This window comes from Schistocerca nitens, chromosome 1 (assembly GCF_023898315.1).
Source record: "Schistocerca nitens isolate TAMUIC-IGC-003100 chromosome 1, iqSchNite1.1, whole genome shotgun sequence".
Classification (NCBI taxonomy): Eukaryota; Metazoa; Arthropoda; class Insecta; order Orthoptera; family Acrididae; genus Schistocerca; species Schistocerca nitens.
In genome coordinates this window covers 473,731,019-473,743,644 of record NC_064614.1, presented here as the reverse complement: position 1 = coordinate 473,743,644, position 12,626 = coordinate 473,731,019, and the positions used below count along the sequence as shown (strand labels likewise).

Below are 12,626 nucleotides of genomic sequence, written 5' to 3'. Positions count from 1 at the left end.
TGAATGATTTGTAAAAGTTATCAGAGCGTGCCCACAAGTGTATTAGTGTACACGGGTATTATATTGAAAAATAAATTGGTATTATGAACTTTCTGTCATTCTTTATTTGTTAGGCTAGAAACCTTTTTAATTACTGTCAACAAGTCTACTCTATGGACGTTAATACAAGGGAGGATCGGAAAGTAACGCACAATTTTTTTTCCTCCCTTGGTATTGCAGTCGGATTGTTGAAACTTACGACGATGTAGTTTGAAGTTTGGGGTATTTTGTTTCCATGTGTAGCTCTAGCGAGGGAGGCCTGAACTACGGAACTAACATGGCGTGCATGTTACTGTTGTCAGCTGACGAAGAGCAGCGAAGTGTAGTTCGGTATTTGAAGACCAAAAGGTATAAACCGAGTGAAATTTACAGGGATATAAGTTGCGTGTATGGGGACGACAGTATGGGCCATAGCAATGTCTCCATGTGGTGTACATTCTTCCAAGAGGACCATGTAAACCTCAGTGATTCGCCACGCTCCGGGCGGCCGGTAACAGCTACAACCGCGCAGAATGTTGGAGCCATTGAGGCAGCAATTTAGGAAGACTGGGGTGTGCAACTGCGCACCTTATCGCAGCAGTTCCATATTTCTCAAGATGCGGTGTATGATAATGTTCATGACAAGTCGAAATTTCGTAAAGTTAGCGCCCGCCTAAGAACCTGACAGACAGCCACAAGGTACAGCGAATGATGACAATCTTGGACCACTCAAAGCGTTACGCTGCAGAAGGGTACGACTTTTTGAAAGAAAGTCTCTAGCGATGAGTCGTTGGCGTAGCGCTACACACCCGAAACCAAGCAGGCCTCTATGGAGTGGAAACGTTCTGGTTCCCCAGTACGAACAAAATTCAGAGTGACTCAGTCCGGTAGAAAAGTGCTTGTGACAGTGTTTTGGCATATGCTGAACACGGGACCACTGTGAATGCTGCGGCCTACACTAACACTTTGGTTTAGTTGCGTCGTGCACTTCGTGACAAACGCCACAACATTAATGCTGACGGTGTCAAACTCTTTCACGATAATGCTCGCCCCCATGTTGCTACTCTCGTTCGTGAGAAAGTCGCCGAATTTGGGTGGGAGACTCTCCAGCATCCACCATACAGTTCTGACCTTGCACCGTCGGACTTTCATTTGTTTCGTCCCGTGAAGAAATCTGACCGGCCAACGCCTTGCGACAGAAGCGGAAGTGAAATCAGCAGTCCGCGGATAGCTATACTCCAACCAAATGGTACCACGATGGGAGAAATATGATGAGAACGTTGGTGACCGTGTGGAAAATTAGGTAAAATATGTAAGTTCAATTGTGATTTTGTTTTGTTACCTATTAAACTTTTTGATAATAGAATTATTGTGCGTTACTTTCCGATCTTCCCTCGTAGCTCTATGGAGATATGTCGCTTCAACATGACTAATTAATATCTTTCGTGGGAAATTTATTTCCTTAAATTGTTGCACTGATGAGAAATGTCAATGAAAGGAATTTACATTTCGTTTAATTGCTGAGGCATATAACATTGGGCAGCAAATTACGAAATATGATATTTGTTACTAATTATGCTGCCTTATGATGGATGCCGTTTTCGGACTGACGTCAACTTATGTTTCTTAACTACAGTATTTCATTCACATATTACACATACAAACACTGCCTGTCGATGGATATTACTCGTACTTATTTTGCTTTTCACTGTCTGGTGCACTTCCTACCTACCATCGGGCTTCAGAGGTCCGTCCGTGATGTTTCATACCTTCTCTATTAGTAACTACGTATTTTATTTTAATGAAATTTTATGAGTTTTCCTAATTTGTTAAGTTAGTCACAATTTTGGAAACAATTATAAAAATTAACCTATGGCTTTGTGCTAAAGTGTTGGTGCACGTTTGCTCCCGTACAGAACTCGCACCATCTGTTACATCAGATGTTCAACAGTCCTCCTTGTGACAACCATATGTTTATTTTGGTGCGTTATTTCATAACAGTTGTCTGTTCAACAAACTAAAAATGTTATGGAGAAGAGGACTATCACGTGAGAAGATAGGGGAATTGCTGGAACAGTCTCCTGATTCTGAAAACCCACCTAGTGAACGCGAATCTTCCAATGGTGATGATAATGTGGTAGTTGTCGCTGGGAACTCAGAACTTCACGAAGATGGAGATAATGAAGAATCCCTTTACAAAGATGGAGAATAACAATTTAATGGAAATTCTCTTGAGTGTGAATTATTGTTTCTCGTTATGGGAATAAAATATGGGCTACAGCTCCTCAAGTTGGAATGTCTGGCAAGCGGAGAAAGAAGAGTGGTTTGAAAGAAGAGCAGGGACCTAAGTTATTCGGTTAGTAAGTGTGATAAGGAAGAACTTTTTTTATGTTGTTCTTTCGTATATCCCTCATTGACAAAATGTGTACGTGGACTAGCAAGCAACGTTCAATCATTTACGAGGACTGGGTGGACATGGATATTCATGAAATGAGAAAGTTCTTTGGTGTTCTTTTCCTGACTGGAGTTTTCAAGTTAAGAAATGAAGATATCATCAGCTCTGGAATACTGAGAATGGCCGACTACTTTCAGTAAAATTATGTCTCACAACCGCTTCTATGATGTTCTCAGGGCGTTGCAATTTGACAATCCAGCAACCCAAAGTGAACACAGGTCAAGTAGCAAATTGGAACCAGAGAAGTTTTTGAGATGAGGGAAATTACCCTTTAGGGATGCCACATTCCAGGATGGTGCATGATCCTGGATGGACAGTAGGTTACATTTCGAGATCGCTGTTAATTTCGACAATACATCCGATCAAAACCTGGTAGATAAGGAATAAAGTTCTGGGCAATTTGTGACAGTGCAGCGATCCTGTGCTGGAAGATGAACGTGTATTTAGGAAAGGAGGAAGGAACCAGAACAGTACGACTTAGAGAGAATGTACTGAAAACCCAAGTGATTGAATCTGAAAAGTCTGAACATAATATCACCTGTCATAATTTTTTTTACATCTCTCAATTTAGCTCATTATTTGCTGTCAAAACATCTGACACTAATCGGTACTATCCGAAAAAAACAAAGTTGAACTGCCCGCCGATTTTATTACACCTAAAGGACGTGAAGTATACTCTAACTTATTTGGTTTTCAACTAGATGTGATGAGAGCCTCTTATATTCTTAAGAAAAACAAAGTTATTCCAGTCCTTAGCTCTCTTCATGACCAACCAACCGTGTCATCATCATAAGTAAAGAAGCCTGAAGTTATAATGACAGACAATGCCACAAAGGGCGATGTTGACACCATGGACCAAAAGATAGGATGCTAGTGTGAAGGGAAAAACAAGGCCCTGGCCATTGGTGATTTTCTTCAACATGATTGATGTAAGTGTAATGAATGCATAATCTGGATTATTAAGAAATGAGATGTCGGACTTACATCATCAATTTGGAAAAGCAACTAGCAGGGGTAAAGAAGTGAATGAATTCATTAGTAGCACGGATCCAGGAACGGCAGTGAAACCAACAGCTAAGAAAAGAAGATGTGCATATTGTTTAGAGAAGAAAAATAGAAAAGCAAATTACATGTTATAAGCGCACCAAACCTGTATGCTTGGGACATTCTGCTGTTGTCTGCAGACCTTACACAAATTTGCAGTAAGAATAAAAACCACTAGTGAAAGCATAGGAATTGTGCATTTTCAACTTCTCGCGGCGTAATGAATAATCCATTAAATTTCGGGCATGCAGTCGCGCAAATAAAATTTCTTCTACTGATATTTCGGCCGCGTATCGTCCGGCCATCTTCAGAGCGAGTCACAAGACTGACGACAAGGTGCCAAGCGCGGCCTTATATGCTCCACCGCGGCGGTACTGCGCATGCGGGTCACAGATGCTGGTCGGCGGCAGAGACATACGCTTACACATGCGCCGCCTGTGGCGAAGGCGTACGTACATTCGATGTGCTTATCGATGTTTGATCGGCGGCGGTGACACGATGACGACTTCTCTGCAATTTAATTACTCCAAGAGCCGGATTCCATGCTTTGTCCAAATTAAAACCATTATCTCTGTTTATTAAATTGTTTGCTAATCGAATTTCTATAGCTTCCTTGAATACAGATTCCCAAAAAGAAGAGGTGGATGTTAAAATCTTCACATCACTGTAATTCATGGAATGACCCGTATCAATACAATGTTCGGCCACAGCTGACTTGTCTGGTTGTAATAAGCGTGTGTATCTTCGATGCTCCACACACCTCTCATGAACGGTGCGTGTTGTTTGACCTATATATGACTGCTCACAATTTCCGCAAGGAATCTGGTACACACCCGCCTTACGAAGCAGTAAATCGTCCTTCACAGAGCCGAGTAAAGCCGCAATCTTCGTGGGGGGCCGGAAGATCACCTTAACACAGTGTTTCTCAAGAATACGGCCTACCTTTGAAGAAAGAGCACCCACATAGGGCAGAAACGCCCTAGATCTGAAGAAATTACTATCTTCTTCCCCCTCACATACCTGCTTTTTAGGTTTTGCATCGAATGCTCTACGAATTCGTAGAGCATTCGATGCAAAACCTAAAAAGCAGGTATGTGATGGGGAAGAAGATGGTAATTTCTTCAGATCTAGGGCGTTTCTGCCCTATGTGGGTGCTCTTTCTTCAAAGGTAGGCCGTATTCTTGAGAAACACTGTGTTAAGGTGATCTTCCGGCCCCCCACGAAGATTGCGGCTTTACTCGGCTCTATGAAGGACGATTTACTGCTTCGTAAGGCGGGTGTGTACCAGATTCCTTGCGGAAATTGTGAGCAGTCATACATTGGTCAAACAACACGCACCGTTCATGAGAGGTGTGTGGAGCACCGAAGATACACACGCTTATTACAACCAGACAAGTCAGCTGTGGCCGAACATTGTATTGATACGGGTCATTCCATGAATTACAGTGATGTGAAGATTTTAACATCCACCTCTTCTTTTTGGGAATCTGTATTCAAGGAAGCTATAGAAATTCGATTAGCAAACAATTTAATAAACAGAGATAATGGTTTTAATTTGGACAAAGCATGGAATCCGGCTCTTGGAGTAATTAAATTGCAGAGAAGTCGTCATCGTGTCACCGCCGCCGATCAAACATCGATAAGCACATCGAATGTACGTACGCCTTCACCACAGGCGGCGCATGTGTAAGCGTATGTCTCTGCCGCCGACCAGCATCTGTGACCCGCATGCGAAGTACCGCCGCGGTGGAGCATATAAGGCCGTGCTTGGCACCCTGTCGTCAGTCTTGTGACTCTCTCTGAAGATGGCCGGACGATACGCGGCCGAAATATCAGTAGAAGAAATTTTATTTGCGCGGCTGCATGCCCGAAATTTAATGGATTATAGGAATTAAGTTTTTAAATATAAAATTTAAGTAAATAAAAGTATTTAAAAAGTATTTACACTTCAAAAGTCATTCACATCATAAGTGGTCAAAATAGCGACATTTTATGGCAGTTTAAACAACACGGATCTGAGCAGCGCGACTGGTAGGCAACACTGTGGAAATTTTCTGGTAAGCATAGGGTTAAATTTGTATCGCACAATCTGTAGTGGCACTTGGTACCTTTACTAAATTGACGTGGTACTTTTCTTTTTGCCTGGTGTCGTTTTCGAGGATATTTAAGTTTTATTTGTGTATTTTCAATTCCTTCTAACATATTTACAAATTTGTCAGATACAGAGGAATGGTTAGATTGATGACTTTCGAAAGAGGGCTTGCAGGAAACTATTTATCGGGTATGCTGCATTGCTCTTACATACTTTTCTGAGTTAGGAAGATGATTGATCTAAATGGTGATAACTTGCGAAAATAATTGCTGACCTATGCAGTAAGTCACGTAAGTTGCTCGAACAGTTAGGCATGAGGTAGCCTTCAGTCGCTTCTCGTACTTTAGTGCTACATTGACACACACTGTCGGCGACGGCTTACCTGTGCAGGAAGACGGCGAGCCCGAGTGGTATGGAGGTGGCGAGCATGAAGGGCACCCAGTCGCGGCAGAGCCACGCCACCATGGGCATGACCAGCATGCCCAGCGTCCACGCCAGGCACTGCATCATCATCACGCGGCCCTTAGTCTCCTCGTCGCACACCTCCATGCCTGTGGGCGGCACGTACGTCGAGGTTACTCTATGTACAAGTAAAGAATTATTTACTTGCTAGATACATCGAGCATTTCTCTATAGGAACAGACCAGTATACTCTAGAGGCTTCACGTAATTATAAGCTAGCTAGTTGTATTCAACAACGCTTTGCTGTGGCTCAGTCCGTTTAAATGGAAAAGAAAGAAAAAAGAAAGCATGCGTTTCTAACATGTCTAGGAAATGGTTACACATCCTAATCTCCTCTCTGCTGTCTCTGTCCATCTCCCCCTCCCCCTTCTTTGTTTATATCCCCTGCCTTCCTCCCTCTCTGTCCATCACCCCCTCCCCCCTCTCTCTCCATCTCCTCCTACCCCCTTTCCACCCCCTCCCTGTCCATCACCTTCTCCCCCTTTCTCTGTCCATTTTCTCCTTCCCCACACACTCTCACTCATCCCCTCCTGCCCATCCTCTCTCCTCCTCTCTCAGTCCATCATCTCCTCCCCCTTTCTCTGTCCATCTTCTCCTCCTCCCTTTCTCTCCATCTCCTTCTTCCTTTTCTGTGTCCATTTCCTCCCACCTCTCTGTCCATCCGCCCCTTCCCGCCTCTCTTTGACCTTGAAATTTGTTTACTGTTAATGCAAATTCAGATTCTGTAGTAGTATTCTAGTTATAAACCAGTAAGCCATAAATACAGCTTCCCTGTTTGTTAACAACATTCCGCTACCGTATGGTTTTTTTATATACATTACTAAGTGTGTAGTCTATATGTGTCTAAACGTTTATCACAATGATGTAACGTTTATTACAGTGATATATAAAGATTTTAAATAAATCGGAAAAGTACATTTTGAGATTTTTGCTAACAAAAGTTTTCCGTTTATATTTTTATACATGGCATACACAGGGTGTTACAAAAAGGTACGGCCAAACTTTCAGGAAACATTCCCCACACACAAAGAAAGAAAATATGTTATGTGGACATGTGTTTGGAAACTCTTACTTTCCATGTTAGAGCTCATTTTATTACTTCTCTTCAAATCACATTAATCATGGAATGGAAACACACAGCAACAGAACGTACCAGCGTGACTTCAAACACTTAGTTACAGGAAATGTTCAAAATGTCCTCCGTTAGCGAGGATACATGCATCCACCTTCCGTCGCATGGAATCCCTGATGCGCTGATGCAGCCCTGGAGAATGGCGTATTGTATCACAGCCGTCCACAACACGAGCACGAAGAGTCTCTACCTTTGGTACCGGGGTTGCGAGGACAAGAGCTTTCATATGCCCCCATAAGTGAAAGTGAAGAGGGTTGAGGTCAGGAGAGCGTGGAGGCCATGGAATTGGTCCGCCTCTACCAATCCATCGGTCACCGAATCTGTTGTTGAGAAGCGTACGAACACTTCGACTTAAATGTGCAGGAGATCCATCGTGTGTGAACCACATGTTGTGTCGTACTTGTAAAGGCACATGTTCTAGCAGCATAGGTAGAGTATCCCGTATGAAATCATGATAACGTGCTCCATTGAGCGTAGGTGGAAGAGCATGGGGCCCAATCAAGACATCACCAACAATGCCTGCCCAAACTGTAGAGCAATGAGTCGCATGTCAACACAAGCACCGAAGTGAACATTACCTTCCTTCAATTGGGCCAACTGGCGGTGAATCGAGGAAGTACGGTACATACTGACGAAACTAAAATGAGCTCTAACATGGAAATTAAGCGTTTCCGGACACATGTCCACATAACATCTTTTCTTTATTTGTATGTGAGGAATGTTTCCTGAAAGTTTGGCCGTACCTTTTTGTAACACCCTGTATATACAGGGTGGTCCTTTGATAGTGACCGGGACACATATCTCACGAAATAAGCATCAAACGAAAAAACTACAAAGAATGAAACTCGTCTAGCTTGAAGGGGGAAACCAGATGGCGCTATGGTTGGCCCGCTAGATGGCGCTGCCATAGGTCAAACGGATATCAACTGCGTTTTTTTAAATAGGAACGCCAATTTTTATTACATATTCGTGCAGTACGTAAAGAAATATGAATGTTTTAGTTGGATCACTTCTTTCGCTTTGTGATAGATGGCGCTGTAGTAATCACAAATGTATAAGTACGTGGTATCACATAACATTCCGCCAGTTCTGACGGTACTTGCTTCGTGATACATTACCCGTGTTATAATGGACCGTTTACCAACTGCGCGAAAGGTCGATATCGTGTTGATGTATGGCTATTGTGACCAAAATGCCCAAGGGGCGTGTGCTATGTATGCTGCTCGGTATCCTGGACGACATCATCCAAGTGTCCGCACCGTTCGCGGGATAGTTACATTATTTAAGGAAACAGGAAGTGTTCAGCCACATGTGAAACGTCAACCACGACCTGCAACAAATGATGATGCCCAAGTAGGTGTTTTAGCTGCTGTCGCGGCTAATCCACACATCAGTAGCAGACAAATTGTGCGAGAATAGGGAATCTCAAAAACGTCGGTGTTGAGAATGCTACATCAACATCGATTGCACCCGTACCATATTTCTATGCACCAGGAATTGCATGGCGACGACTTTGAACGTCGTGTACAATTCTGCCACTGTGCACAAGAGAAATTACGGGACGATGACAGATTTATTGCTCGCGTTCTATTTAGCGACGAAGCGTCATTCACCAACAGCGGTAACGTAAACCCGCATAATATGCACAATTTGGCAACGGAAAATCCACGATGGCAGCGACAAGTGGAACATCAGCGACCTTGTCGGGTTAATGTATGGTGCGGCATTATGGGAGGAAGGATAATTGGCCCCCATTTTATCGATGGCAATCTAAATGGTGCAATGTATGCTGATTTCCTACGTAATGTTCTACCAGTGTTACTACAAGATGTTTCACTGCATGACAGAATGGCGATGTACTTCCAACATGATGGATGTCCTGCACATAACTCGCGTGCGGTTGAAGCGGTATTGAATAGCATATTTTCATGACAGGTGGATTAGTCGTCGAAGCACCATACCATGGCCCGCACGTTCAGCGGATTTGACGTCCCCGGATTTCTTTCTGTGGGGAAAGTCGAAGGATATTTGCTATCGTGATCCACCGACAACGCCTGACAACAAGCGTCAGCGCATTGTCAATGCATGTGCGAACATTACGAAAGGCGAACTACTCGCTGTTGAGAGGAATGTCGTTACACGTATTGCCAAATGCATTGAGGTTGACGGACATCATTTTGAGCATTTATTACATTAAAGTGGTATTTACAGGTAATCACGCTGTAACAGTATGCGCTCTCAGAAATGATAAGTTCACAAGGATACATGTACCACATTGGAACAACTGAAACAAAATGTTCAAACGTACCTACGTTCTGTATTTCAATTTAAAAAACCTACCTGTTACCAATTGTTGTCTAAAATTGTGAGCCATATGTTTTTGACTATTACAGCGCCATCTGTCACAAAGCGAAAAAAGTGGTCCCACTAAAACATTCATATTTCTTTACGTACTACACGAATATGTAATAAAAATGGGGGTTCATTTTAAAAAAAGCAACAAAAAAAACGCAGCTGATATCCGTTTGACCTATGGCAGCGCCATGTAGCGGGCCAACCATAGCGCCATCAGGTTTCCCCCTTCAAGCTTGACGAATTTCGTTCTTTGTAGTTTTTTCGTTTGATGCTTATTTCGTGAGATATGTGGCCCGGTCACTATCAATGGACCACCATATATATATATATATATATATATATATATATATATATATATATATATATATATAAATGGAAAACTTTTGTTACCAAAAATCTCAAAATGTACTTTTCCGATTTATTTAAAATCTTTATATATCACTGAAGAATTAGGTACCTAACAACAACACGCCAGTATTAGAATCCAACGTTCCATCTAAAATAAGAAGCGATCGGTCAAGAACTTTCGGGGATTAACGACTTTAAGCAAACCAATATTTACATTTTTCTAACGTTTTCCTTTTAGTACTCATATATTACACATATACCAAATGGCATTCCAATAGGTATGTGAAGACACGTGAATATTCGAGTGCAATGTTGTATCAAAATTTCAAAGCAATCCGAGAAGAAGTTCCGGAGATGTGAAGTTTTGAAGAAACGAGCATAGCGTTTGTACTTACGCAGAAACTATAAATGTTCCTAAACTCAACTCTCTCAAAATTTTTGAGCGAATGCTTTGCAGTTTTGACACAACGTTGCATTGGAATACGCGTTTTTTTATATACGTATTTTTAATATGTGTAATATATAATTTTTATAAATTTAATAATAGGGAAACTTGGTTATAAAAAATCTCAAGAATTTATATATACGGAGTGGTCCTAAACAATACGTCAAAAATGTAAGGGCAGGAAGAGGGGACCAAAATAAGCAGATTTAGTATGAACATGTGTGTAGTAATGACACATTACAGCGCTAGCTCGTACAGCAGTATGACTCACAGATACTGAAAAGGCGTATAAAGACAAATGACACCAGAATTTATTAATAGTTTACAAGAGCTGCTCGAAAGAGCGGCCAGCAACAGTGATACACGATTCACAGCTACGGCGTATGGATCGGTGAGCATTACAAAAGGCGTCAGGCATGCCGATCACATGTCCAGCAGCAACAGACACGCGGGCAACTAGATCTACTTCAGATGTGACGGGCTCTCGTACACCAAGCTTTTCATATGACCGCACAAGAAAAAATCCACGCAGGTTAAACCGGGAGACCGCGAGAACGCCGTGGCCGCTCCGTCCTATCCACTGCTGGCCGTAGACAGTGTCCATGCGGTTCCTGACGTTTTGACTGAAGTGAGCCGGGGCTCCATCGTGCTGGAACCAGATTCGTCTGCGGACAACCACAGGAGCTATGAGCATTGTTCATCTTTGCTACTATGAAACACATCTCCTTTATTGAAAAAGTGCTCATATGCACTTTAGAGCGCATGTTTACTAGACATTTTTTCCTCGCTTTGGTCCATACTACCTCCTCTGACAGTTGCCTACCCTACAATATGAGAAGCAACAGTACCAGTATATGTATTCCAGTGGCAGAGGTATCAGGACCGTTTTTGCTTATAGCTTTCGACTCGTTCGTTTCCGATGCGGGGACGCTTACCTCAAATTGATGCATTTATCCTTTTCTATCATCTCAGAAAGTTTTTAACATTATCATGGGAACACCCTGTATATACATACATTTACAGGTGCCGGCACCAATAGCTTTGACGGTCTGTAGCGGCGCTGGACGACGTTTCCGGGCATGGGTTCCTTTGTAAAATTTGATATACTACGTCCCCTCTACAACCTTTAGAGGTGTCTAATATGAATTGTGAAACATGTACGTCCACCCCGGGCTTAATGCGGGACGTATTAGTGGCCACCGCTTGGGGCGACAAGCTGCGAGATTAGTATGAAGCGTGTATCACAATTAGTGGCGGAAACTAACATTGGTGAAAGTCTACGAGGGAAAATGGAGGAGGGGGAGGGCGGCAGATGGTAAGTCGCTTGTGCGGATGAAGGCTCGGCCATGGGTAGGAGGCTCTCTCGTTCGCAAAGAGGCGGAATCACCACTCGTCGGGCCACACTACACGCGTCCAGTACTGCCTGGTGATTGTGTTGTTTGGCTATTGAAGACGAGCAGTTCTGTGTGCCATTGCGATCAATGGCTTTGCCAACGGCCTTGCCGCAGTGGTAACACCGGGTCCCGTCAGATCACCGAAGTTAAGCGCTGTCGGGCTGGGCTAGCGCTTGGATGGGTGCCCATCCGGTCTGCCGAGCGCTGTTGGCAAGCGAGATGCACTCAGCCCTTGTGAGGCAAACTGAGGAGCTACTTGATTGAGAAGTAGCGGCTCCGGTCTCGAAAACTGACCTACGACCGGGAGAGCGGTGTGCTGATCACATGCCCCTCAGTATCTGCATCCAGTGACATCTGTGGCCTGAGGATGACACGGCGGCCAGTCGGTAGCTTTGGGCCTTCATGGCATGTGCGGGAGGAGTTTAGTTTTTTTAGTGATCAATGGCTTTATGCGAGGTAAGCGACTCCATATACCCACTGCATGCTGGTCCCTTCGCAATGTTCGATCGGAAACGTTGAGATGGATCTGCACTCGCCGACAGCATTTACACCTGTCCGATTTGAAAGAGATTGCCTTTGACAAGGTACGAAACTTTTTAATGTCAATAAACTTCACCAACAGCCGTATACTTTAATATATTTTATTTTATTCTCAAAGCAAACAGTTTCAGCAATTCATTTTGCCATCTTCAGGCTCCATACGCTCTTATCCAAATAAGCGAACTTATCGTGTAGCGCCAAACACACTGGATATCGTGAATTCCAATCGTTATAGAAATGCTTCATACGAAGACGTGACAGCATGAAGCTCGTCACCGCTTCCTGTCTCTTCATGACCACCGTTCGTAAGCCGTCACATGACTGAAGGCGGTAGACCAAGT

General features: G+C 43.3%; 1 protein-coding gene and 1 pseudogene across 1 annotated transcript in view; one reads left to right on the top strand and one right to left on the bottom strand.

Moving 5' to 3' along the window:
- Positions 1-12,626, bottom strand: part of LOC126254250 (solute carrier family 22 member 7-like) — a 156,384-nt gene that overhangs the window by 98,802 nt on the left and 44,956 nt on the right. The window contains exon 5 of the mRNA XM_049955300.1: positions 5,992-6,160. Within this exon, the coding sequence (XP_049811257.1) occupies positions 5,992-6,160 (169 nt within the window). The remainder of the gene's footprint in view (positions 1-5,991; positions 6,161-12,626) is intronic.
- LOC126207723 (5S ribosomal RNA) lies at positions 11,841-11,958 on the top strand (annotated as a pseudogene).